This window comes from Oncorhynchus tshawytscha, linkage group LG10, assembly GCF_018296145.1.
Source record: "Oncorhynchus tshawytscha isolate Ot180627B linkage group LG10, Otsh_v2.0, whole genome shotgun sequence".
Taxonomy (NCBI): domain Eukaryota; kingdom Metazoa; phylum Chordata; class Actinopteri; order Salmoniformes; family Salmonidae; genus Oncorhynchus; species Oncorhynchus tshawytscha.
Window position 1 is genome coordinate 59,635,495 of NC_056438.1, and position 27,531 is coordinate 59,663,025.

Consider the following 27,531-nt stretch of genomic DNA (forward strand, 5'->3'; position numbering starts at 1 on the left):
GTTGTGCTGTTAGGTGTTGTGTTGTGCCGTTAGGTGTTGTGCCGTTAGGTGTTGTGCCGTTAGTTGTTGTGCCGTTAGGTGTTGTGCAGTTAGGTGTTGTGCCGTTAGGTGTTGTGCTGTTAGGTGTTGTGCCGTTAGGTGTTGTGCCGTTTGGTGTTGTGCCGTTTGGTGTTGTGCCGTTTGGTGTTGTGCCGTTTGGTGTTGTGCAGTTTGGTGTTGTGCCGTTTGGTGTTGTGCTGTTAGGTGTTGTGCCGTTAGGTGTTGTGTTGTGCCGTTAGGTGTTGTGCCGTTAGGTGTTGTGCCGTTAGGTGTTGTGCCGTTAGTTGTTGTGCCGTTAGGTGTTGTGCAGTTAGGTGTTGTGCAGTTAGGTGTTGTGCCGTTAGGTGTTGTGTTGTGCCGTTAGGTGTTGTGTTGTGCCGTTAGGTGTTGTGTTTTGCCATTAGGTGTTGTGCCGTTAGGTGTTGTGCCGTTAGGTGTTGTGCCGTTAGGTGTTGTGCCGTTAGGTGTTGTGCCGTTTGGTGTTGTGCCGTTTGGTGTTGTGCCGTTTGGTGTTGTGCCGTTTGGTGTTGTGTTGTGCCGTTTGGTGTTGTGCCGTTTGGTGTTGTGCTGTTAGGTGTTGTGCTGTTAGGTGTTGTGCCGTTAGGTGTTGTGTTGTGCCGTTAGGTGTTGTGCCGTTTGGTGTTGTGCCGTTTGGTGTTGTGCCGTTTGGTGTTGTGCAGTTAGGTGTTGTGCCGTTTGCTGTTGTGCCGTTAGGTGTTGTGCCGTTAGGTGTTGTGCCGTTAGGTGTTGTGCCGTTAGGTGTTGTGCCGTTAGTTGTTGTGCCGTTAGGTGTTGTGCAGTTAGGTGTTGTGCCGTTAGGTGTTGTGTTGTGCCGTTAGGTGTTGTGTTTTGCCGTTAGGTGTTGTGCCGTTAGGTGTTGTGCCGTTTGGTGTTGTGCCGTTTGGTGTTGTGCCGTTTGGTGTTGTGTTGTGCCGTTTGGTGTTGTGCCGTTTGGTGTTGTGTAGGTGTGCCGTTAGGTGTTTTGTTGTGCCGTTTGGGGTTGTGTTGTGCCGTTAGGTGTTGTGCCGTTAGGTGTTGTGCCGTTAGGTGTTGTGCCGTTAGGTGTTGTGCCGTTAGGTGTTGTGCCGTTTGGTGTTGTGCCGTTTGGTGTTGTGCCGTTTGGTGTTGTGCCGTTTGGTGTTGTGTTGTGCCGTTTGGTGTTGTGTTGTGCCGTTTGGTGTTGTGTTGTGCCGTTTGGTGTTGTGTTGTGCCGTTTGGTGTTGTGTTGTGCCGTTAGGTGTTGTGTTGTGCCGTTTGGTGTTGTGCCGTTAGGTGTTGTGCCGTTAGGTGTTGTGCCGTTAGGTGTTGTGCCGTTAGGTGTTGTGCCGTTAGGTGTTGTGCCGTTAGGTGTTGTGCCGTTTGGTGTTGTGCCGTTTGGTGTTGTGTTGTGCCGTTTGGTGTTGTGTTGTGCCGTTAGGTGTTGTGCCGTTAGGTGTTGTGCCGTTTGGTGTTGTGGTGTTGTGTTGTGCCGTTAGGTGTTGTGCCGTTAGGTGTTGTGCCGTTTGGTGTTGTGTTGTGCCGTTTGGTGTTGTGTTGTGCCGTTTGGTGTTGTGTTGTGCCGTTAGGTGTTGTGCCGTTAGGTGTTGTGCCGTTAGGTGTTGTGCCGTTAGGTGTTGTGCCGTTTGGTGTTGTGCCGTTTGGTGTTGTGCCATTTGGTGTTGTGCAGTTAGGTGTTGTGCCGTTAGGTGTTGTGTTGTGCCGTTTGGTGTCGTGCCGTTAGGTGTTGTGCTGTTTGGTGTTGTGCAGTTTGGTGTTGTGCAGTTAGGTGTTGTGCAGTTAGGTGTTGTGCAGTTAGGTGTTGTGCAGTTAGGTGTTGTGCAGTTAGGTGTTGTGCCGTTAGGTGTTGTGCCGTTAGGTGTTGTGCCGTTAGGTGTTGTGCCGTTTGGTGTTGTGCAGTTAGGTGTTGTGTTGTGCCGTTAGGTGTTGTGTTGTGCCGTTAGGTGTTGTGCCGTTTGGTGTTGTGCCGTTTGGTGTTGTGTTGTGCCGTTAGGTGTTGTGCCGTTAGGTGTTGTGCCGTTAGGTGTTGTGTTGTGCCGTTAGGTGTTGTGTTGTGCCGTTAGGTATTGTGCCGTTAGGTGTTGTGCCGTTAGGTGTGGTGTTGTGCCGTTAGGTGTTGTGCCGTTAGGTGTTGTGTTGTGCCGTTAGGTGTTGTGTTGTGCCGTTTGGTGTCGTGCCATTTGGTGTCGTGCTGTTTGGTATCGTGCCGTTAGGTGTTGTGCCGTTAGGTGTTGTGCCGTTTGGTGTTGTGTCGTGCCGTTAGGTGTTGTGCCGTTAGGTGTTGTGCCGTTAGGTGTTGTGCCGTTTGGTGTTGTGTTGTGCCGTTTGGTGTTGTGTTGTGCCGTTTGGTGTTGTGTTGTGCCGTTTGGTGTTGTGCCATTAGATGTTGTGCCGTTTGGTGTTGTGCCCTTAGGTGTTGTGCCGTTTGGTGTTGTGCCCTTAGGTGTTGCTTTATCTGTTTTTTTTAGGTTTGCTGTTCAGGTTTGCTGTTCATTTGAGCAATATGAGATGGAATGGAGTTCCATGCAATAATTGCTCTATATAATACTGTATGTTTCTTGATTCTTTTTGGTTGCCCACTTTGTCAAATCAAATCAAATCAAATCAAATTTTATTTGTCACATACACATGGTTAGCAGATGTTAATGCGAGTGTAGCGAAATGCTTGTGCTTCTAGTTCCGACAATGCAGTAATAACGAACAAGTAATCTAACTAACAATTCCAAAAAAACTACTGTCTTATAACACAGTGTAAGGGGATAAAGAATATGTACATAAGGATATATGAATGAGTGATGGTACAGAGCAGCATAGGCAAGATACAGTAGATGATATCGAGTACAGTATATACATATGAGATAAGTATGTAAACCAAGTGACATAGTTAAAGTGGCTAGTGATACATGTATTACATAAGGATGCAGTCGATGATATAGAGTACAGTATCAACGTATGCATATGAGATGAATAATGTAGGGTAAGTAACATTATATAAGGTAGCATTGTTTAAAGTGGCTAGTGATATATTTACATTTCCCATCAATTCCCATGATTAAAGTGGCTGGAGTAGAGTCAGTGTCATTGACAGTGTGTTGGCAGTAGCCACTCAATGTTAGTGGTGGCTGTTTAACAGTCTGATGGCCTTGAGATAGAAGCTGTTTTTCAATGAAGTAATCAATGAAGTAATCATTAAAATAATTGGCAACATCAAATTGTTTTGTGATAAATAAGCCATCTGATTCGATGGAATTTGTCTTTCTGCCCATAATTTCATTTAAAGTACTCAAGTTTTTGTCCCATCAATCTTTATATCATTGATCTTGGCTTCATAATACAGTTTCTTCTTCTTTTGTTGAGTTTAGTCACATCTCCTAATTTGCAGTAAGTCAGTCAGTCAGATGCGCAGCCAATCCTTTTGCCCCGTCTCTTTCAATCATTCAGTTGATCAATTCCTCATCAATCCATGGAGCCTTAACTGTCCGTTTCTTAACAGGTGCATGTTTATCAGTAATCGGAAGAAGCAATTTAATAAATTGATCAAGTGCAGCACCTGGATGCTCCTTATTAATTACATCAGACTAACAAATATTTTAACATCATCCACATAGGAGTCACAGCAAAATCGTTTGTATGATCTCTTATACACTATTTTAGGCCCAGCTGTTGGAACTTTGGCTTTCCTGGATCTAGCCACTATATTGTGATCACTGCATCCAATGGGTACAGATACAGCTTTAGAACAAAGTTCTACAGTATTAGTAAAAATGTGATCGATTCATATGGATGATCCTGTTCCTGCTGTGTTTGTAAACACCCTGGTAGGTTGATTGATAACCTGATCCAGATTACAGGCACTGGTTACAGTGAGAAGCTTCCTCTTGCGCGGACAGCTTGATGAAAACCAGGCAAGATTCCCCATGAAAGTAGACCTCTTTTTACATCACATACACTGTCAAGCATTTCACACATATTGTTTAGATATTGACTGTTATTACTTGGTGGCCTACACTACCGGTCAAAAGTTTTAGAACACATTTCTTTATTTTTACTATTTTCTACTTTGTAGAATAATAGTGAAGACATCAAAACTGTGAAATAACACATGGAATCTTGTAGTAACCAAAAAAGTGTTCATTTTATATTTGAAATTCTTCAAATAGCCAACCTTTGCCTTGATGACAGCTTTGCACACACTTGGTATTCTCTCAACCAGCTTCACCTGGAATGATTTTCCAACACTCTTGAACCTGTTCCCACACATGGAACATATGTGGCTACATATGATGAAATTCACACAATAGGGCTATATTCTGTATACCCCCCCACCTTGTCACAACACAACTGATTGGCTCAAACACATTAAGAAAGAAAGAAATTCCACAAATTAACTTTTAAGAAGGCACACTTGTTAATTGAAATGCATTGCTGGTAACTACCTCATGAAGCTGGTTGAGAGAATGCCAACAGTGTGCAAAGCTGTCGTCAAGGCAAAGGGTGGCTATTTGAAGAATCTTACATATAAATTATATATAGATTTGTTGAACACTTTTTTTGGGTGCTACATTATTTCAAATGTGTTTTTCATAGTTTTGATGTCTTCACTATTATTGTACAATGTAGAATATAGTAAAAAGAAAGAAAAACCCTTGAATGAGTAGGTGTGTCCAAACTTTTGACCGGGGCGGCAAGTAGCCGAGTGGTTAGAGCGTTGGACTAGCAACCGAAAGTTTGCAAGATGGAATCCCCAAGCTGACAAGGTAAAAATCTGTCATTCTGCCCCTGAACAAAGTTAACCCACTGTTCCTAGGCCATCATTGAAAATAAGAATTTGTTCTTAACTGACTTGCCTAGTTAAATAAAGGTACAATTAAAAATAATTAAATATATAAATATCCGAAATTAAATATATCAACATCCGAAAATAAAAGGCTTTAGATGTGCCAGGTGAACCTGCAACCACAACACTTCAATAACACTTGACATAAGCTCTTCTCTCAGCATTACAGGGATATGGCTCTGAATATATACAGCAACACCTCCCCCATAAGCATTTCTGTCTCTTCTATAGGTGTTATATCAAATCAAATTGTATTGGTCACATACATGGCTAATATGTGAATGTTATCTGATGCAGCAAGTTATTGATTTCATGAATTTTATTTCTAAGGATACATATATTAATGTGCACTATTTTCAGGCCTTTCCTGGGTAGCTTATCAGAGACAGACATAACACTGAAAAGAGCAGACAAAGCAAGAGAAAGAAATATACATTCAGCAGTCCATTAATCAATTGGTGTGTGTGCATGTGCGTGCTGTGGGTCTGAAGCTACAAACCCAAAGGCTTGGCTCTCATCCCTACCAGGCTTCTGGGAGGGTGGACAATGAGCCTGTCATAGTGGATGTAAGCAATGTCCCCACGCGCTCTAGCAGCTTTCATGGCTGGGATCAGTTCTTTCCTCTTCTGGCACACAGCTTCAGGATAGTCCTCGTTGAGGAAGATATACAGTTGAAGTGGGAAGTTTACATACACCTTCGCCAAATACATTTAAACTCAGTTTTTCACCATTTCTGACATTTAATCCTAGTAAAAATTCCCTGTTTTGGGTCAGTTAGGATCACCACTTTATTTTAAGAATGTGAAATGTCAGAATAATAGTAGAGAGAATTTTTTATTTCAGCTTTTATTTCTTTCATCATTTTCCCAGTGGGTCAGAAGTTTACATACACTCAATGAGTATTTGGTAGCATTGCCTTTAAATTGTTTAACTTGGGTCAAACGTTTCGGGTGGCCTTCCACAAGCTTCCCACAATAAGTTGGGTGAATTTTGGCCCATTCCTTCTGACAGAGCTGGTGTAACTGAGTCAGGTTTGTAGGTCTCCTTGTTGCACACGCTCTTTCAGTTCTGCCCACAAATTTTCTATAGGATTGAGGTCAGGGCTTTGTGATGGCCACTCCAATACCTTGACTTTTTTGTCCTTAAGCTATTTTGCCACAACACTTTGGAAGTATGCTTGGGGTCATGTCCCCCTCTATCTAGCACTGTGCATACTGTTAGTCTGAGTCCTCTGTGTCCCCCTCTATCTAGCACTGTGCATACTGTTAGTCTGACTCCTCTCTGTCCCCCCTCTCTCTAGCACTGTGCATACTGTAAACGCCTTGGAGCCTCCATCAAGTGCTGTGCTGAAGGATGTGCACGACTGTACCATTACCCCTGCGCGGGGGCGGCTGGGACTTTTCAGGATATCAGGAGTCTCTCCCTCCTCTGTTCAGATCACATAGAACTGGCCATCAGCAGATGTGAGTCCAGCAGCATTAGATATACATCTTCAGTTGAAACATTTAAATTAATGCTGTCATAAGTAGGACCCAGAGTTTTTCTGGACCAGCATGAACTCTGGGCCCAGACATTAGCTACTCACAATCTCCATTCTTTAACCAAAAACATTCCATCTGAAATGTGTCCTCTCCTGCTCTCCCCCTCTCTTCTGCTCTCCCCCTCTCTTCTGCTCTCTCACCCCTCTCCTGCTCTCCCCCTCTCTCCTGCTCTCTCACCCCTCTCTTGCTCTCCTGCTCTCTCCCCCTCTCCTGCTCTTCCTGCTCTACCCCTCTCCTGCTCTCACCCCTCTCCTGCTCTCTCACCCCTCTCCTGCTCTCTCACCCCTCTCCTGCTCTCTTACCCCCCTTCTCCTGCTCTCTTACCCCTCTCCTGCTCTCTTACCCCTCTCCTGCTCTCACCCCTCTCCTGCTCTCTTACCCCTCTCCTGCTCTCACCCCTCTCCTGCTCTCACCCCTCTCCTGCTCTCTCACCCCTCTCCTGCTCTCTCACCCCTCTCCTGCTCTCTCACCCCTCTCCTGCTCTCTCTCACCCCTCTCCTGCTCTCCACCTCTCCTGCTCTCACCCCTCTCCTGCTCTCCACCTCTCCTGCTCTCACCCCTCTCCTGCTCTCTCCTGCTCCCCCCCTCCTGCTCTCTCACCCCTCTCCTGCTCTCACCCCTCTCCTGCTCTCTCACCCCTCTCCCCTCTCCTGCTCTCTCACCCCTCTCCTGCTCTCTCACCCCTCTCCTGCTCTCCTCACCCCTCTCCTGCTCTCCACCTCTCCTGCTCTCACCCCTCTCCTGCTCTCCACCTCTCCTGCTCTCACCCCTCTCCTGCTCTCTCCTGCCCCCCTCCTGCTCTCTCACCCCTCTCCTGCCCCCTGCTCTCTCCCCCTCTCCTGCTCTCTCAACCCTCTCCTGCTCTCACCCCTCTCCTGCTCTCACCCCTCTCCTGCTCTCTTACCCCTCTCCTGCTCTCTCCCCCTCTCCTGCTCTCCACACCTCCCCTGCTCTCTCACCCCTCTCCTGCTCTCCCCCTCCTGCTCTCACCCATCTCCTGCTCTCCCCCTTTCCTGCTCTCCCCCTCTCCTGCTCTCCCACCCTCTCCTGCTCTCTCACACTTCTCCTGCTCCCCCCTCTCCTGCTCTCCCACCCTCTCCTGCTCTCTCCCCTCTCCTGCTCTCCCCTTTCCTGCTCTCTCCCCCTCTCCTGCTCTCCCCCCTCTCCTGCTCTCTCACACTTCTCCTGCTCTCCCCCTCTCCTGCTCTGTCACCCCTCTCCTGCTCTGTCACCCCTCTCCTGCTCTGTCACCCCTCTCCTGCTCTCTCCCCCTCTCCTGCTCTCTCCCCCTCTCCTGCTCTCACCCATCTCCTGCTCTCCCCCCTTTCCTGCTCTCCCCCTCTCCTGCTCTCTCACACTTCTCCTGCTCTCCCCCTCTCCTGCTCTCACCCCTCTCCTGCTCTGTCACCCCTCTCCTGCTCTCTCCCCCTCTCCTGCTCTGTCACCCTCTCCTGCTCTCTCACCCATCTCCTGCTCTCCCCCTTTCCTGCTCTCCCCCTCCTGCTCTCCCCCCTCTCCTGCTCTCCCCCTCTCCTGCTCTCTCACACTTCTCCTGCTCTCCCCCATCTCCTGCTCTCTCACCCCTCTCCTGCTCTCACCCCTCTCCTGCTCTCACCCCTCTCCTGCTCTCTTACCCCTCTCCTGCTCTCTTACCCCTCTCCTGCTCTCTTACCCCTCTCCTGCTCTCTTACCCCTCTCCTGCTCTCTCTCACCCCTCTCCTTCTCTGTCACCCCTCTCCTTCTCTGTCATCCCTCTCCTTCCTGCTCTGTCTCACCCCTCTCCTGCTCTCTCACCCCTCTCCTGCTCTCTCACCCCTCTCCTGCTCTCTCACACTTCTCCTGCTCTCCCCCCATCTCCTGCTCTCTCACCCCTCTCCTGCTCTCTCACCCCTCTCCTGCTCTCACCCCTCTCCTGCTCTCTTACCCCTCTCCTGCTCTCTTACCCCCCCTCTCCTGCTCTCTCACCCCTCTCCTTCTCTGTCACCCCTCTCCTTCTCTGTCATCCCTCTCCTGCTCTGTCACTCCTCTCCTGCTCTGTCACCCCTCTCCTGCTCTGTCCCCCCCTCTCCTGCTCTGTCACCCCTCTCCTGCTCTCTCACCCCTCTCCTGCTCTCTCACCCCTCTCCTGCTCTCTCACCCCTCTCCTGCTCTCTCACACTTCTCCTGCTCTCCCCATCTCCTGCTCTCTCACCCCTCTCCTGCTCTCACCCCTCTCCTGCTCTCACCCCTCTCCTGCTCTCTTACCCCTCTCCTGCTCTCTTACCCACTCACCCCTCTCCTGCTCTCTCACCCCTCTCCTTCTCTGTCACCCCTCTCCTTCTCTGTCACCCCTCTCCTGCTCTGTCACTCCTCTCCTGCTCTGTCACCCCTCTCCTGCTCTGTCACCCCTCTCCTGCTCTGTCACCCCTCTCCTGCTCTGTCACCCCTCTCCTGCTCTGTCACCCCCTCCCTGTCACCCCTCTCCTGCTCTCACCCCTCTCCTGCTCTCTCACCCCTCTCCTGCTCTCTCACACTTCTCCTGCTCTGTCACCCCTCTCCTGCTCTCTCATCCCTCTCCTGCTCTCCCCCTCCCTCTAGTTCCAGACGACTCTATCTGTGCACTTTGTGACAGCCCCGGGGAGCTCCCTGACCAGCTCTTCTGTACCAGCTGTGGGCAGCACTACCATGGGTCCTGCCTGGACATGGCTGTGACTCCGCTGAGGAGGGCCGGCTGGCAGTGCCCCGAGTGCAAGGTCTGCCAGACTTGCAAGTGAGTCAGCTTTCCACTGCCCATCCATCCACCCACATACCTGACCCTGTATTGAGTTGTGTGTGTTGCCGTCATGTGTGTGTTGCCGATTTTGTTTGTGCTACCTCTGGTTTGTGAGTGTGGCACTGTTCTCTAGCCTTTGACCTCAACCAGACCAGTCACTGGTAGCAACTGAGTCTGTGATAAATTGACATCCTCTCTGAAATGCAGATTCGGCTAACACAATGACTCTTTTACCGTGTGATTTCTCAATATACATTAGTCTTGTAGATAATGGCACAACCATTTTTAACACAACATGAGCCTATAGACTACAGAGCCAAGAAAAGCCATGTTGATGCTGTCCATCTGTTATGTCAAAGAATGCATCTCATTCATACCTCCTCTCCTTTTCCCTGTGCGTAGGAACCCGGGTGAGGACGATAAGATGTTGGTGTGTGACATGTGTGACAAAGGCTACCACACCTTCTGCCTGCAGCCGGCCATAGACGACATCCCTACCAACGGATGGAGGTGTCAGGTGGGAGATGTAACGGAAGCTGTGTTGTAGGTCTATGGCATGACTACATCATATAGAGATGTTTGTTCTTCTATGGTATGGGAAGTGGACTAAAGGGTTGTCTTCATTTTCTGTGTCAATTTGTAAGAACGTTGGTTTAAAACTCCCACAGTTCCCATTGAGACATTCAGCTGTCGTCTAGGCTACCCGTGTTGAGAGTATGACCTTTTTGGTGGTTGTATCTGTGCTTCCTGTGGTAAGGAAATGACTCACACATGCAGCCCTTTTAAAGGGTACATTTTAGCCTCAGACCCTGTAGCATTTCAGATAATGCGGCAGCCCGTGTGTGTGAACTGGTGAGTGTGTGTGGACTGGTCGGTGCGTGCGTGTGTGTGTACTGGTGTGTGTGTGTGTGTGGGTGTACTGGTGTGTGTGTGTGTGTATTGGTGTGTGTGTACTGGTGGGTGCGTGTGTGTGGAATGGTGGGTGTGTGTGTGGGTGTGTGTACTGGTGTGTGTGTGTGTGTGTGTGTGTGTGTGGGTGTACTGGTGGGTGTGTGTGTGTACTGGTGTGTGTGTGTGTACTGTGTGTGTGTGTGTGTGTACTGTGTGTGTGTACTGGTGTGGGTGTGTGTATTGGTGGGTGTGTGTGTGGGTGTGTACTGGTGGGTGTGTGTGTACTTGTGTGTGGGTGGGTGTGTGTGTGTGTGTGTGTGTGTGTACTGGTGTGGGTGTGTGTATTGGTGGGTGTGTGTGTGTGTGTGTGTATTAGTGGGTGTGTACTGGTGGGTGTGCGGTGGGAGAATCAAACCGCATGCGTCGTCATCCCCTGCTTGTGGCCTCTACCCTCTTCCTCTGTTGGGGTAGGTGGCGCACAGTGCCTGTCTCGGCTGCCAATCAGCTGCTGTTGTGGTGGGTTAACATCCTATCAGCTGCAGCGGTGGTGGCGGGTGGGGACCAGGCACCTGCCAGGTGGTGGAACATCCTCACACTCACTCAGTTTCTCCCTCTCTCTCTCTGAGTCAGCAGCACGACAGGAACACAGTCCATACAACACAAGCAGCAGCCAACCCTCTCCATCTCTCCTCTCTCCCCCACTCTTGAGGCTGCTGCTTCACGCCCAGGCACTTTAGTTCTGACTGAAGCCTCATCTGAACATCTTGGAGATGAATGAAAACCATATGATTAAGAATCATTGCTCTAGTTTCTGTTGTGTTTCTATCTCTTTCCTACTCCAGAACTGCAGAGTGTGTATCCAGTGTGGTACGAGGACGAGCGGTCAGTGGCACCACACAAGCCTGCTGTGTGATAGCTGTGTCCAACATCAGGACCCCGCCCTTACCTGTCCACTATGTGCCTGTATCCTGGACCCTGAGCACCAAAAAGACCTGCTCTCCTGCCACAGCTGTAAAAGGTAGACACACAGAGAGCACGTCCATTGTTCATTCTGTTGTATATCTCCTCATGGAGTTGTTTTAGCCTTGTCTTTTTCCATTGATGTGTGGTGGAGTCCTACATCTTCATCTGTCCTCTGCTTCTAGATGGCTCCACCTGGAGTGCGAGCGCCAGTCGTCAGGCCAAGCAGACATCCAGCCCAGCCAGGGCTATGTATGTTCAAGCTGCAGGCCTACTGGATCACCACCACAACAGGCCCCACTGCAGGCAGAGGAGGAGGCGGAGGAGATGGACACAGGAGGCCTAGAGCTGAGCCCACAGGCAGCTATTCAGATGCACACAGAATCAAAACCGGTTGTTCCAACGCACACGGATCTAGAACCTGGCGCTAAGCAACTGTGGTCTCCTTCTCCAATGCACAACGACCCAGAAACGCAATTACAACCCGTTCCAATTCCCACAAATGCAGAACCAGAGCCTGTCCAAGCCACCAACACTGTCTGTGAGAACGCCCTTGAGGATAGGCAGCCACAGCAGGCTACATCAGACCAGCAGCCTGGTAAGTCTCTCTTTTGTCTGACTGGGTTATTTGTGTCTACTCTCAGAGGCAAACTGTGTATTATGGTTACCAAGGTTAGCCATGTGTTTGTTTTCCTGTATCCCCCTTAAGAGTGGTTTGGCAGGTGGACTCACTAGAGCGTGAGGGATTTGTTTGTCGCATGGCTTGGATTATTACTTTAGGATTGTTGAGAGGTGGTATAAAAGGAGAGAGGTGTGGTTTTCTGAGCATCCACGGTCGAGCAGCAGTATCACTGATTAAGTTATAAGTCCCTTGTTGTGTGTAGATGAAGGCAGTTTGGTCTGGATGAAGACCAGAGGGAAGCGTTGCTCTGTCTGCTCTCTCTCTTATTCTCTGCCATGGCTCACATCAGACTGACAGCCATTCATTATCAGGGGCTTGGTTTCTAAAGGCTTCAATAACCAGATGGGCTTCCATTATCACAAGATTAAAGCCATGAAAGCATTGTCTTTGTAATTATTTTGCTGTGAAAAAGCAGCACTTTGTAGCCTATTCTTCCGTTGGTTCTCCTGAGGAGATGGAGTTTCTTGTTGCTCTCTGTCCTTGTTTCATAGCATGACCTAGGTGAACAGAACACCTGCCTACTGGTTCGTGTTCAGTAGGGTACAGTACACCACACTGTGGCAAAATGTTTTGCAATAGAAAACAAAAATCTGTGCTGTTAATTAGAAGTACAGGTTAGAAGGTCGACCGATTATGATTTTTCTATACCTATTATTGGAGGACCAAAAAAAGCCCATACCAATTAATCTGACGATTTTGATATATATTTGTAATAATGAGAATAAATAATGAACCCTTTTATTTGAACTTAATATAATACATAAACAAAATCTATTTAGTCTCAAATATATAATTAACATGTTCAATTTGGTTTAAATAATGCAAAAACACATTGTTGGAGAAGAAAGTAAAAGTGCAATATGTGCCATGTAAGAAAGCTTACGTTTAAGTTCCTTAATCAGAACATGAGAACATATTAAAGCTGGTGGTTCAATATTCCCAGTTCTTCAACATTCCCAGTTAAGAAGTTTTAGTTTGTAGTTATTATAGGAATTATGACGCGTCAACTATTTCTCTCTATACCATTTGTATTTCATATACCTTTGACTATTGGATTTTCTTATAGACACTTTAGTATTGCCAGCCTAATCTCGGGAGTTGATAGGCTTGAAGTCATAAACAGCGCTTTGGGTCAAGCATTGCTAAGAGCTGCTCGCTAACGCAGTAAAGTGCTTTTTGAATGAATGCTTACGAGCCTGCTGCTGCCTACCACCACTCAGTCAGACTGCTCTATCAAATATCAAATCATAGACTTAATTATAATAAACACACAGAAATACGAGCCTTAAATCATTAATATGGTCAAATCCGGAAACTATCATTTAGAAAACAAAACGTTTATTCTTTCAGTGAAATACGGAACCGTTACGTATTTTATCTAACGGATGGCAACCCTAAGTCTAAATATTGCTGTTACATTGCACAACCTTCAATGTTATGTCATAATTATGTACAATTCTGGCAAATTAATTACGGTCTTTGTTAGGAAGAAACACAGTTCGTTAATGAGCCAGGCGGCCCAAACTGTTGCATATACCCTGACTTTGCGTGCACTGAACGCAAGAGAAGTGACACAATTTCCATTGTTAATATTGCCTTCTAACATGTATTTATTTGAACTAAATATGCAGGTTAAAAAATATATACTTCTGTGTATTGATTTCAAGAAAGGAATTGATGTTTATGGTTAGGTACATTTGTGAAGCGAATGTGTTTTTTTCTAGAATGCACTTTTGTTAAATCATCCCCCGTTTGGCAAAGTTGAATTAGGCTGTGATTCAATGATAAATTAACAGGCACCGCATTGATTATATGCAATGCAGGACAAGCTAATTAACCTCGTAATATCATCAACCATGTGTAGTTAACTAGAGATTATGTTAAGATTGATTGTTTTCTATAAGATAAGTTTAATGCTAGCTAGCAACTAACCTTGGCTCATTGCAGCCACAAGGTCCTTTTGATGCTGCACTCGCGTAACAGGTGGTCAGCCTGCCACGCAGTTTCCTCATAGATTGCAATGTAATCAGCCTTAATCAGCATCGAAAAAGGCCGATTACCGATTGTTATGAACTTGAAATCGGCCCTAATTAATCGGCCATGCCGATTAATCGGTCGACCTCTAGTTAGAACCTCCCTATTTCACTCCCTTTTAAGAAATATTCTCTATTGAGCACGCCCCTGGCCTATGTTCCTCCTCTGTTATACCTTAGCAAGGCTTCTCTTCTCAATAGTTTGGGCAACAGAGCCTATTGCTCACATACATACTAGTAGCTATGCAGGCTACGTCTCCAGCATGAAAGGAGTGACCCTGAACGGAGTGACCCTGCTCTACAGACCCTAGGAGGGGCAGTACATATCCACTCAGGCCTGTGGGGCTTGGCTGCCTGAGGTAGAGTGCTGTAGCAGGTGAATGAGCTGCAGAGTATTACTATGGGACCTAACCTGGATGTCCACCCTCTGTCTAGACTAGACCTGACAAGACACAGGCAGACAGATCAGGAATCTGTGGTGGAAGGAGGGGAGCAGTGCTGATGATGACGGATAACTAGGGCTGGGCAATATGGCCTAAAACTCATATCTTGATTTTTTTTTCTCTCCAAACTTCACAATATATATCTTCATTTAAAGAAATATGTTTTCTCTAAATAAGCTTTGTTATACAGTTAAAGGTCAAATCCACTGCATTTAAAACAGTCAGCAATAATGTAATGAATTCAGAGTTTGTGTAATTATACCAATGCTGAATATATTCCTTCCACAACCATAAGACCCTCTAATAATTACATGATTTTAATCATGATCAAAATAGCTTTTTTTAATCACTGATCTGGCTTTCAGGTCCGTCTATAAAAATGTGCTTTTTGTTACAGATTTAACCAGAACCATGCATAATGTATATGTAGCAGGCATTATAGAAAATGAAAACGGGTCTCATAAACCATCTCTCAAGCACAAGCCCACGTGCTAGTGAGTAGCCAGCTAATATTTAAAGTTTAGTTCATTTAGATCTAGGTGTAATTTCACTGTCTCTGAATTCTGCTAACAAGGCAAAACAGTTGAATTGTTATGAATAGACCCTTCTGTCTGTCTCCAACGTCATGATAGCCTGTCCACTTTGTTCAGATGTTGAAATGTAGTGGTCTACCTTATTTCTCAGAATGAGTTGCCAATTCCTTATGTACTTGTTATATGGTTCTTGCAGGTTTATAAAACACACACTAAACAGCTAGTATAGCAATCTTTATTTGACTAAAATGCTGGTAGCCATATGTGGTATCTTATTGTGAGTGCGACAAACTGAGCATTCATTTTCCAGAATGAATGTTCATTCGTTTTAGTAGTGTCTGCTCTGCTCAATGTGAGGAGTTGAAACGGTTGGAAAGGTTAACTTCTCTATTACAATAAAGAATGTCTCCATGTGTTGTGGTGTCCATATGACTTCTGTTGAACCAAACCTCAAATGCAAATAGCGAGTTGAAACCGTTTGTCAGAGAGGAAGAAGTGATCTCTCATCTTTGTTGTTGTAATTGGTAGGGGAGGGGCTTTTCACTCTCGCCAAAATCTGTCCAAAATAAGCCATATGAGCTTATTTTGAAGCTAAGCTTGTGGCCTGCCTTTGGGACAACTCCCATTGTTAGGGCGGAGCATCTCGTCATTATATACAGATCTCTGGTGTAAATGGGAACGTGCACAGCACAGAAGGAGCGAACATCACCAAAAAGACAATATGAGAAGCGGACATAAACGCTCGTAAAAACATAAATTGTAATTAATTGAATGAATTCTACATATTGCCCAGCCCTACGGATATCCAGGCAGTAAAACAGTGACGGGTCTGTGCTTCGACATTCGTGGCTGTTTAAAACACCCCTGCTCCTTACTTTACCACACACTCTCGCGTTCACAGACACACAGAAACACAGACAGGAAAGGGAGCGAACAACATTGAAATCCTATTTGTATGTGTGGGGGCTCCTGTCCTAAGCAGCAGTGGTGTTGTTTTCTTGTGATGCTGCTGGCTGTGGTGGGAGGCTGGTGATTAGGCCTGTGTGATGGGAGGCTGGTGATTAGGCCTGTGTGATGGGAGGCTGGTGATTAGGCCTGTGTGATGTGAGGCTGGTGATTAGGCCTGTGTGATGTGAGGCTGGTGATTAGGCCTGTGTGATGGGAGGCTGGTGATTAGGCCTGTGTGATGTGAGGCTGGTGATTAGGCCTGTGTGATGGGAGGCTGGTGATTAGGCCTGTGTGATGGGAGGCAGGTGATTAGGCCTGTGTGATGGGAGGCTGGTGATTAGGCCTGTGTGATGGGAGGCTGGTGATTAGGCCTGTGTGATGGGAGGCTGGTGATTAGGCCTGTGTGATGGGAGGCTGGTGATTAGGCCTGTGTGATGGGAGGCTGGTGATTAGGCCTGTGTGATGGGAGGCTGGTGATTAGGCCTGTGTGATGGGAGGCTGGTGATTAGGCCTGTGTGATGGGAGGCTGGTGATTAGGCCTGTGTGGTGGGAGGCTGGTGATTAGGCCTGTGTGATGGGAGGCTGGTGATTAGGCCTGTGTGATGGGAGGCTGGTGATTAGGCCTGTGTGATGTGAGGCTGGTGATTAGGCCTGTGTGATGGGAGGCTGGTGATTAGGCCTGTGTGATGGGAGGCTGGTGATTAGGCCTGTGTGATGGGAGGCTGGTGATTAGGCCTGTGTGATGGGAGGCTGGTGATTAGGCCTGTGTGATGGGAGGCTGGTGATTAGGCCTGTGTGATGGGAGGCTGGTGATTAGTCCTGTGTGATGGGAGGCTGGTGATTAGGCCTGTGTGATGGGAGGCTGGTGATTAGGCCTGTGTGATGTGAGGCTGGTGATTAGGCCTGTGTGATGGGAGGCTGGTGATTAGGCCTGTGTGATGGGAGGCTGGTGATTAGTCCTGTGTGATGTGAGGCTGGTGATTAGGCCTGTGTGATGGGAGGCTGGTGATTAGGCCTGTGTGATGTGAGGCTGGTGATTAGGCCTGTGTGATGGGAGGCTGGTGATTAGGCCTGTGTGATGGGAGGCTGGTGATTAGGCCTGTGTGATGGGAGGCTGGTGATTAGGCCTGTGTGATGGGAGGCTGGTGATTAGGCCTGTGTGATGGGAGGCTGGTGATTAGGCCTGTGTGATGGGAGGCTGGTGATTAGGCCTGTGTGATGGGAGGCTGGTGATTAGGCCTGTGTGATGGGAGGCTGGTGATTAGGCCTGTGTGGTGGGAGGCTGGTGATTAGGCCTGTGTGATGGGAGGCTGGTGATTAGGCCTGTGTGATGGGAGGCTGGTGATTAGGCCTGTGTGATGGGAGGCTGGTGATTAGGCCTGTGTGATGGGAGGCTGGTGATTAGGCCTGTGTGATGGGAGGCTGGTGATTAGGCCTGTGTGATGGGAGGCTGGTGATTAGTCCTGTGTGATGGGAGGCTGGTGATTAGGCCTGTGTGATGGGAGGCTGGTGATTAGGCCTGTGTGATGGGAGGCTGGTGATTAGTCCTGTGTGATGGGAGACTGATTAGGCCTGTGTGATGGGAGACTGGTGATTAGGCCTGTGTGATGGGAGACTGGTGATTAGGCCTGTGTGATGGGAGGCTGGTGATTTGGCTTGTGTGATGGGAGGCTGGTGATTAGGCATGTGTGATGGGAGCTGGTGATTAGGCATGTGTGATGGGAGGCTGGTGATTAGGCATGTGTGATGGGAGGCTGGTGATTAGGCCTGTGTGATGGGAGGCTGGTGATTAGGCCTGTGTGATGGGAGGCTGGTGATTAGGCCTGTGTGATGGGAGGCTGGTGATTAGGCCTGTGTGATGGGAGGCTGGTGATTAGGCCTGTGTGATGGGAGGCTGGTGATTTGGCTTGTGTGATGGGAGGCTGGTGATTAGGCATGTGTGATGGGAGGCTGGTGATTAGGCCTGTGTAATGGGAGACTGGTGATTAGGCCTGTGTGATTGGAGACTGGTGATTAGGCCTGTGTGATGGTAAAGAACTTCTAGGGCACTTGGTCTACCAGCCTTTCATCTCTCTATTGATTGGAGGGGAGGGGCCTCCCTCGAGGCCAGAGGCTGAACACCAAGGGTTATATCCCTAAACTATACTTGATGCTTTAGCTCTGAAGTCAGGCGTCCTCGATCTGGCCCCTACATCCTCTACTCCACTCACTGCCCCTTCCAGTTTCACACATGTAGAGAGAAACTGTATGGGATCAATATCATGCCAAATGTATTGTGTGAACACAACATGCATTTTGTATTTGTGTATCATGATCTGTACAAATAAGTACCAATCCACAAATGTAACTCACCAAACCAGAAATGTAAATCACTATCCACAAATGTAAATCACTATCCACAAATGTAAATCACTATCCACAAATGTAAATCACTATCCACAAATGTAAATCACTATCCACAAATGTAAATCACTATCCACAAATGTAAATCACTATCCACAAATGTAAATTACTATCCACAAATGTAAATCACTATCCACAAATGTAAATCACTATCCACAAATGTAAATCACTATCCACAAATGTAAATCACTATACACAAATGTAAATCACTATCCACAAATGTAAATCACTATCCACAAATGCAATTCCAAATCAAAGTTTATTTGTCACGTGTGCCGAATACAACACCTTACAGTGAAATGCTGACTTACAGGCTCTAAGTGCAAAAAAGGTAATAGGTGAACAATAGGTAAGTAAAGAAATAAAACAACAGTAAAAAGACAGTGAAAAATAACAGTAGCGAGGCTATATACAGTAGCGAGGCTGTAACAGTAGAGAGGCTGCATACAGGCACCGGTTAGTCAGGCTGATTGAGGTAGTATGTACTTGTAGATATGGTTAAAGTGACTATATGCATATATGATGAACAGAGAGTAGCAGTAGCGTAAAAGAGGGGTTGGCGGGTGGTGGGTGGGACACAATGCAGATAGCCCGGTTAGCCAATGTGCGGGAACACTGGTTGGTCGGCCCAATTGCGGTAGTATGTACTAGAGGTCGACCGATTATGATTTTTCAACGCCGATACTGATTATTGGAGGCCCAAAAAAGCCTATACCGATTAATCGGCCTATTTTTTATTATTATTCTTTTTTTTAAATGTATTTATAATAATGACAATTACAACAATACTGAATGAACACTTATTTTAACTTAATATAATACATCAATAAAATCAATTTAGTAAATAAGTAAGTAAATAATGAAACGAGAAGGAGAAGAAAGTAAAAGTGCAATATGTTCCATGTAAAATATGTGCCATGTAAGAAAGCTAACGTTTCAGTTCCTTGCTCAGAACATGAGAACATATGAAAGCTGGTGGTTCCTTTTAACATGAGTCTTCAATATTCCCAGGTAAAAAGTTTTAGGTTGTAGTTATTATAGAAATTATAGGTCTATTTCCCTCTATACCATTTCTATTTAATTAACCGTTGACTATTGGATGTTCTTATAGTCACTTTAGTATTGCCAGTGTAACAGTATAGCTTCCGTCCCTCTCCTCGCTCCTCCCTGGGCTCGAACCAGCAACACAACGACAACAGCCACCACATCGAAGCAGCGTTACCCATGCAGAGCAAGGGAAACAACCACCCCAAGGCTCAGAGCGAGTAGCGCGCGCTAACTAGCCAGCCATTTCACCTCGGTTACACCAGCCTCATCTCGGGAGTTGATAGGCTTGAAGTCATAAACAGCGCAATGCTTGACGCACAACGAAGAGCTGCTGGCAAAACGCACGAGAGTGCTGTTTGAATTAATGTTCACGCGCCTGCTTTTGCCTACCACCGCTCAGTCAGATACTTAGATACTTGTATGCTTAGTCAGATTATATGCAACGCAGGACACGTTAGATAATATCTAGTAATATCATCAACCATGTGTAGTTAAGTAGTGATTATTATTGATTGTTTGTTATAAGATAAGTTTAATGCTAGCTAGCAACTTACCTTGGCTAACTGCATTTGCGTAACAGGCAGTCAGTGTCCTTGTGGAGTGCAACAAGAGAGAGGCAGGTCGTTATTGCGTTGGACTAGTTAACTGTAAGGTTGCAAGATTGGATTCCCCGAGCTGACAAGGTGAAAATCTGTCGTTCTGCCCCTGAACGAGGCAGTTAACCCACCGTTTCTAGGCCGTCATTGAAAATAAGAATGTGTTCTTAACTGACTTGCCAAGTTAAATAAAGATTAAATAAAGGGGGGGAAAAATAAAAATCGGCGCACAAAATTCAGATTTCCAATTGTTATGAAAGCTTGAAATCGGCCCTAATTTATCGGCCATTCCGATTAATCGGTCGACTTCTAGTATGTACATGAATGTATAGTTAATTCACTATCCACAAACAAAGACCTTTTGATTTGTATTTGTAAATCGATTTATTGCATTAGAATTTAGATATGCACTATCCACAAATGCAATTCACTGTCCACAAACAAACACCCTTTGATTTGCAGGTAATTTCCAAGGGCCTTAAGTAAAGTGACTGCCATAAAGATTTTCACATAGGAGAGATTTGCGCAAACATGACAGATATGGCAAGCCTGCAACTCCATATTTAGAAGCGCTTAGTTCACCTGACTTTTGGCAGGGATTTGATGACAAGAAGAAAAAAAAATTGCACGCTTAGAAAGCGATTTGTATTTCTAGAAAAAAAGGTTTGTACCCATAGAAAGCGATTTCTAAAAATCACTGGCAGCCTCTCGTTCGGCCATCTTGATGCCTGCCTTTCAAGGCTGCAGAAAAATATAGTATGGTAACCATAATATGTTAACCATATGTAAAACCATAGTTTGTCCAAAGTAAATAATCGAAACCCTAGCCCTAGATTACTCTATATTTGCAACACTATTGCGGTGTACACCCATTCATCGCTCAAATAGTAGAATTAGCTGGCCAGTGTGAGAACTTCTTTTCTACTACTACAACTCGCTTTCTACATGTGAGAACTTTTCAAATTTTTCTTGTCGTCAAATCCCTGCCAAAAGTCAGGTGACCTAAGTGCTTCCAAATATGGAGTTGCAGGTTTGCCATATCTGTCATGTTTGCGCATATCTCTCCTATGTGCAAATCTTTATGGCAGTCATTTTACTTAATCCCCTTGGAAATGACCTGTATATCTAAATTCTAATGCAATAAATCGATTTACAAATACAAATCAAAGGGTGTTTGATGAGGGAATTCAGGGAAGTCTTACATATTCAGAATGTGCCTTGCAAAATTGCCTTGCAAAATTGTTCCTCTCCCTTGGGGTTTTTCCTATTTTGTTGCATAATAACCTGTAATTTAAATAGATTTTTATTTGGATTTCATGTGATGGACAAACCCAAAATAGTCCAAATTGGTGAAGTGAAATGAAAAAAATTACTTGTTTCAAAAAATTCTAAATAATAAAAACGGGAAACGGGTTCGTATGTACTCACCCCCTTTGTTATGAAGCCCCTAAATAAGATCTGGTGCAATCAATTACCTTCAGAAGTCACATAATTAGTTAAATAAAGTCCATCTGTGTGCAATCTAAGTGTCACGTGATCTGTCGCATGATCTCAGTATATATACACCTGTTCTGAAAGGCCCTAGGGTCTGTACCACCAAGCAAGCGGCACCATGAAGACCAAGGAGCTCTCCAAACAGGTCAGGGATAAAGTTGTGAAGTACAAATCAGGGTTGGGTTATTTGAAACTTTGAACATCCCACGGAGCACCATTAAATCCATTATATATTTTTTTTGAAAAAGTATGGCACAACAACAAACCTGCCAAGAGCGGGCCGCCCACCAAAACTCATGGACAAGTCAGGGAGGGCATTAATCAGAGAGGCAACAAAGAGACCAAAGATAACCCTGAAGGAGCTGCAAAACTCTACAGCGGAGATTGGAGTATCTGTCCATAGGACCACTTTAAGCCGTACACGCCACAGAGCTGGACTTTATGGAAGAGTGGCCAGAAAAAAGACATTGCTTAAGAAAAAAATAAGCAAACACGTTTGGTTTCACCAAAAGGCATGTGGGAGACTCCCCAAATATATGAAGAAGGTACTCTGGTCAGATGAGACTAAGATTGAGCTTTTTGGCCATCGAGGAAAACGCTATGTCTGGCGCAAACCCAACATCTCTCACCATCCCCACAGTGAAGCATGGTAGTGGCAGCATCATGCTGTGGGAATGTTTTTCATTGGCAGGGACTGGGAAACTGGTCAGAATTGAAGGAATGATGTATGGCGCTAAATACAGGGAAATTCTTGTGGGAAACCTGTTTCAGTCTTCCAGAGATTTGAGACTGGGATGGAGGTTCACCTTCCAGCAGGACAATGACCCTAAGCATACTGCCAAAGCAGCACTCGGGTGGTTTAAGGGGAAACGTTTAAATGTCTTGGAATGGCCTAGTCAAAGCCCAGACCTCAATCCAATTGAGAATCTGTGGTATAACTTAAAGTTTTCTGTACACCAGCGGAACCCATCCAACTTGAAGGAGCTGGAGCAGTTTTGCCTTGAAGAATGGGCAAAAATCCCAGTGGCTAGATGTGCCAAGCTTATAGAGACATACCCCAAGAGACTTGCAGCTGTAATTGCTGCAAAAGGTGGCTCGACAAAGTATTGACTTTGGGGGGGGTGAATAGTTATGAACGCTCAAGTTTTCAGATTTTTTTGTAGGAAAAATGAATACTTTCACAAGCCACTGTACATTCAGTGCTCCCAAATTCCCTATCAGGCCTAGTCTGTTTGGTGCCGTGTTATGCTAAGTGAGTTGTGGCATAGCACAAGGCAAGATTGATTGTGCGATCAGGCTGTATTCTGTATTTCTTCCACCCAATATAATGTTAATTAAAGTTATTAAAATGAGCTGTCCAGATCCTCCTCATCCACTAAGACCTAACAGCAGGCTTATCATGACTATAATGATAGACAGCAGAGTTTTCCACAAGCGCCGGCTGTCGGCTATACAGCCAATTGCTCATTTTCAGCAGGGTACTTTTCCCACTTAAATTAAGTAGGCTACTTTTCAATTCGCTAGTCAGAGAAGTCTGCCGAGCTCTCTCCCACTAGAATGAATGATATGCATCTTCTAGAGATCTATTGATAGCACAGGCGCCTGTCAATCACAAAGTGAGCGATGACAGGGAAACACTGCTGGTTTTGACATTCTGCTTTCTGTTCCGCCTCTTTGTACCCAGTGTGTGTGTTGTGAGGGCTGTGGTTGCAGTCTAATTTCTTTACACGGAGGGAGAGAATATGAATTTGCACGTCCTATATAATCTGGTAGATGTGAATCGAAAATAAATTCACTTAGCCTATTGTTTTTCTGGCACATTCATTAAAAAAAAATGCATGTAGAGTCCAACAATCACGTTGTGTCCAGCCAGTGGATCTCGCCAGTCACTGGCCTGAGCATTTTGGCATTCCAGTTCAACATTTACCTGCTCTGTCTTGGTCTACCATTGAAGACTAAACTTGTAAATGTCATGCTATTTGTATTTGAGTAATATGATTGGCCGTTCATTCAAGCACCACCACACTCCCACAAGTCCCAATTTATGGAGCACTCGAGCAGTATCTGAGGTGATGCCTTCACAACACACGCAAGCCTTCCAGAGCAAAAATAAGCACCCATCAATCTACTCATTGAGCTTATTTATTTTAGGGAAATGTATTTATTAAAGTTAACCTTCAATAGTGAACAGCAATGTGCTGGCTGCTGTTGATTGTCTGCAAATGAAAGCTACAAAAAGACACTTAGCATTGTTCTTGGCTAGCCTGCTGTAGCTCCCGAGTGGTCTAAGACATTGCATCTCAGTTCAAGAGGCGTCACTTCAGTACCTGGTTTGAATCCAGGCTGAATCGTATCCGGCTGTGATTGGGAGTCCCATAGGGAGGCGCACAATTGGCCCAGCGTCGTCCGGGTTTGGCCCGGTGTAGGCCGTCATTGTAAATAAGAATTTGTTCTTAACTGACTTACCTAGTTAATAAATTGTCAAGATGTCTTTTGGAACATTTGTCTTTAAGGAGCAGTGTCCTATTTTCAAATATTCTCATAATGACATACTTTAGAAGAAGAAAAAAATATATGAATACAATGCCACTCTAAAGAAGAGTAATGACTTGCCTTACTAAATTATATTATACTTCTTTTTCATACATACCTAACCAAACATAGCCTATTAATAGCTGAATATATATATAGAGAGAATGCCAACCTATAGGCTCTGCATGACCCCAATGCATTTAAAAACGACACCATGTCCTGGCCAGTAGAAAAAGTATTTAGTCAGCCACCAATTGTGCAAGTTCTCCCACTTAAAAAGATCAGAGGCCTGTAATTTTGATCATAGGTACACTTCAACTATGACAGACAAAATGAGGAAAAAAAATCCAGAAAATCACATTGTAGGATTTTTAATGAATTTATTTGCAAATTATGGTGGAAAATAAGTAAAGCTATACTGTTACACTGGCAATACTAAAGTGCCTATAAGAACATCCAATAGTCAAAGGTTAATGAAATACAAATGGTATAGAGGGAAATAGTCCTATAATTCCTATAATAACTACAACCTAAAACTTCTTAACTGGGAATATTGAAGACTCATGTTAAAAGGAACCACCAGCTTTTATATGTTCTCATGTTCTGAGCATATTGCACTTTTACTTTCATCCAACACTTTGTTTTTGCATTATTTAAACCAAATTGAACATGTTTAATTATTTATTTGAGGCTAAATAGATTTTATTGATGTATTATATGAAGTTAAAATAAGTGTTCATTCAGTATTGTTGTAATTGTCATTATTACAAATACATTTTAAAAAGCAGCCGATTAATCGGTATCGGCTTTTTTGGTCCTCCAGTAATCAATATCGGTATCTGCGTTGAAAAATCATAATCGGTCGACCTCTAGTTTCTATGGCCGAGCAGCCACACACAAGTCTAATATCACTATGCGCAATGCCAAGCGTCGGCTGAAGTAGTGTAAAGCTCACCGCAATTGGACTCTGGAGCAGTGGAAATGCATTCTCTGGAGTGATGAATCACGCCTCGCCATCTGGCAGTCCGACGGACAAATCTGGGTTTGGTGGATGCCAGGAGAATGCTACCTGCCCGAATGCATAGTGCAAACTGTAAAGTTTGCTGGAGGAGGAATAATGGTCTGGGGATGTTCTTCATGGTTCGGGCTAGGCTACTTAGTTCCAGTGAAGGGACATCTTAATGCTACAACATACAATTACCATTCTGTGCTTCCAACTTTGTGGCAACAGTTTGGGGAAGGCCCTTTCCTGTTTTAGCTTGAGAATGCCCCCGTGCGCAAAGCGAGGTCCATACAGAAATGGTTTTGTCGACATCGGTGTGGAGGAACTTGACTGGCTTGCACAGAGCCCTTACCTCAACCCCATTGAACACCTTTGGGATGAATTGAAAAAATATGATAAATGGCTCATTTGAGAGAAGACATCCTCCCGAGTTATGACATTGGCTAGTATTGAAATCTGACATGTATTATAGATGTTTTCATGATCTAAATTCGTATTCCTATTAACAGTGAAGCGAGAGCAACTTTATCACAGTGCTAGGAAGAGTAGCTGCTGCCTAATAAATACACATACGTCATACCGGAAGGATTTCTGCCTGCATGAACGCCAATAACTCCAATACACGTGAACACATGAAATGATCCAGGGAATCGATAGAACATCACTCAGAGATTTATAAAAACCATGTAACATTCAAAACTGGTGAACTTTTCCCTTTAATATTAACTCCTACAGTATTAAGAATTTCCTGCACTAAAGTTATACACTGGGGCGGCAGGGTAGCCTAGTGTTTAGAGCGTTGGACTAGTAACCGGAAGGTTGCAAGTTCAAACCCCCGAGCTGACAAGGTACAAATCTGTCGTTCTGCCCCTGAACAGGCAGTTAACCCACTGTTCCTAGGCCGTCATTGAAAATAAGAATTTGTTCTTAATGTTTTTAACTGACTTGCCTAGTTAAATAAAGGTAACATAAACACCAGATGTACATTTTGACTCGGGAACAGGAGTGGATAAATACACTACCGTTCATAAGTTTGGGATCACTTAGAAATGTCCTTGTTTTTGAAAGAAAAGCAAAAAGAATTGTCCATTAAAATAACTTCAAATTGATCAGAAATACGGTCTAGACATTGTTAATGTTGTAAATTACTATTGTAGCTGGAAATGGCTGATTTAAAATAAATAAATGGAATATCTACATAGGCGTACAGAGGCCCATTATCAGCAACCATCACTCCTGTGTTCCAATGGCATGTTGTGTTAGCTAATTCAAGTTTATCATTTTATAAAAGGCTAATTGATCATTAGAAAACCCTTTTGCAATTATGTTAGCACAGCTGAAACCTGTTGTCCTGATTAAAGAAGCAATACAACGGGCCTTCTTTAGACTAGTTGAGTATCTGGAGCATCAGCATTTGTGGGTTCGATTACAGGCTCAAAGTGCCAGAAACAAAGGCTTTCTTCTGAAACTCGTCAGTCTATTTTTGTTATGAGAAATGAAGGCTATTCCATGCAAGAAAGTGCTGAGAAACTGAAGATCTCATAAAACGCTGTGTACTACTCCTTCACAGAACAGCTCAAACTGTCTCTAACCAGAGTAGAAAGAGGAGTGGGAGGCCCCGGTGCACATCTGAGCAAGAGGACAAGTACATTAGAGTGTCTAGTTTGACAAACAGACCCCTCACAAGTCCTCAACTGGCAGCTCATTAAATGGTACCCTCAATACACCAGTCTCAACATCAAGAGTGAAGAGGCAATTTTTGGGATGCTGGCATTCTAGGTAGTGTTCCTCTGTCCAGTGTCTGTGTTCTTTTGCCCATTTTAGTCTTTTATTTTTATTGGCCAGTCTGAGATATGGCTTTTTCTTTGCAGCATTAACTGACATGTTGTCCACCTAATCAAAGGATCAGAGAATGAATCTAGTATAGCATTGAAGTCCACAAGCGAAGGGAAGAAGTGAGCGGAGGAGAGCGCATGGATGTGAGAAGGAATACATCGTGGCTGTGTGTTTACGTGTGATCAGAGGTGTATTCATTCTGCTGAAAAATATTTTTTAAACATCCATTTATTACATCATACGTCCATGTGTCGCTGTCTGTCACCTCAAATTTGTCTCTCGACCTGTGTGCACCTACGCTGACCGCCACTGATTTCAAGCACATCAAATGTGCATCCAACCTGATATGACATTTTATCAGAAACATGTTGGGTCATTTTTACAGCTTTCTATTTCCTTTCAACCGGAGGAAATTTTACACCAAAAATGTTTCCAGTTTATCATTTTTTTGTTATTGCATTTTCTCTCCGGTCCCTAAATGTCTTTGCTCTGCAAAAGAAGCAGAGATGGCGGAACTCAGATTTTCACTTTGTCGGGTGGTTGTGAATGGGTTATTTAGCAATTGTGGCTGGTGTGGGGGAACAAACAGCTGACCCGCGCAGCACTAACACGTACTGATCTACAGCTTTCTTGGTCCATAAACTTGCAGAAAGATTCTTAAGTAGCTACATTTGAGCAAATTTATTGAAAATGAAATAAAGACGACATTTTCCCCCACTAATCTACACCCTATACCCCATAATTTAGCTGATACAGGTAGCTAGCAACACCACAGGTGAATAGGTTAGTTATTGTAATCTTTGCTAACAGGTCACATAGCTATCTACTTGGCAAGCTAGCTGGCTAACTTATTCCATGCATGTCCGGGCTCATCGACACAAGCCTTATTATTAGTGAATTAAACAAAACTAATATTTGCAACAGGAGTTTGATTTTGGTCACTGTGTCACTGTCCTCTGCATTG

At 45.0% G+C, this 27,531-nt stretch overlaps 1 protein-coding gene across 1 annotated transcript in view; it reads left to right on the forward strand.

Moving 5' to 3' along the window:
• The window catches only part of LOC112260547 (histone-lysine N-methyltransferase 2C), a 118,848-nt gene that overhangs the window by 40,474 nt on the left and 50,843 nt on the right, over positions 1-27,531 (forward strand). Inside the window, exons 6-10 of the mRNA XM_042329583.1 lie at positions 6,174-6,336; positions 8,992-9,163; positions 9,569-9,683; positions 10,900-11,075; positions 11,203-11,615. Of these exons, the coding sequence (XP_042185517.1) occupies positions 6,174-6,336; positions 8,992-9,163; positions 9,569-9,683; positions 10,900-11,075; positions 11,203-11,615 (1,039 nt within the window). The remainder of the gene's footprint in view (positions 1-6,173; positions 6,337-8,991; positions 9,164-9,568; positions 9,684-10,899; positions 11,076-11,202; positions 11,616-27,531) is intronic.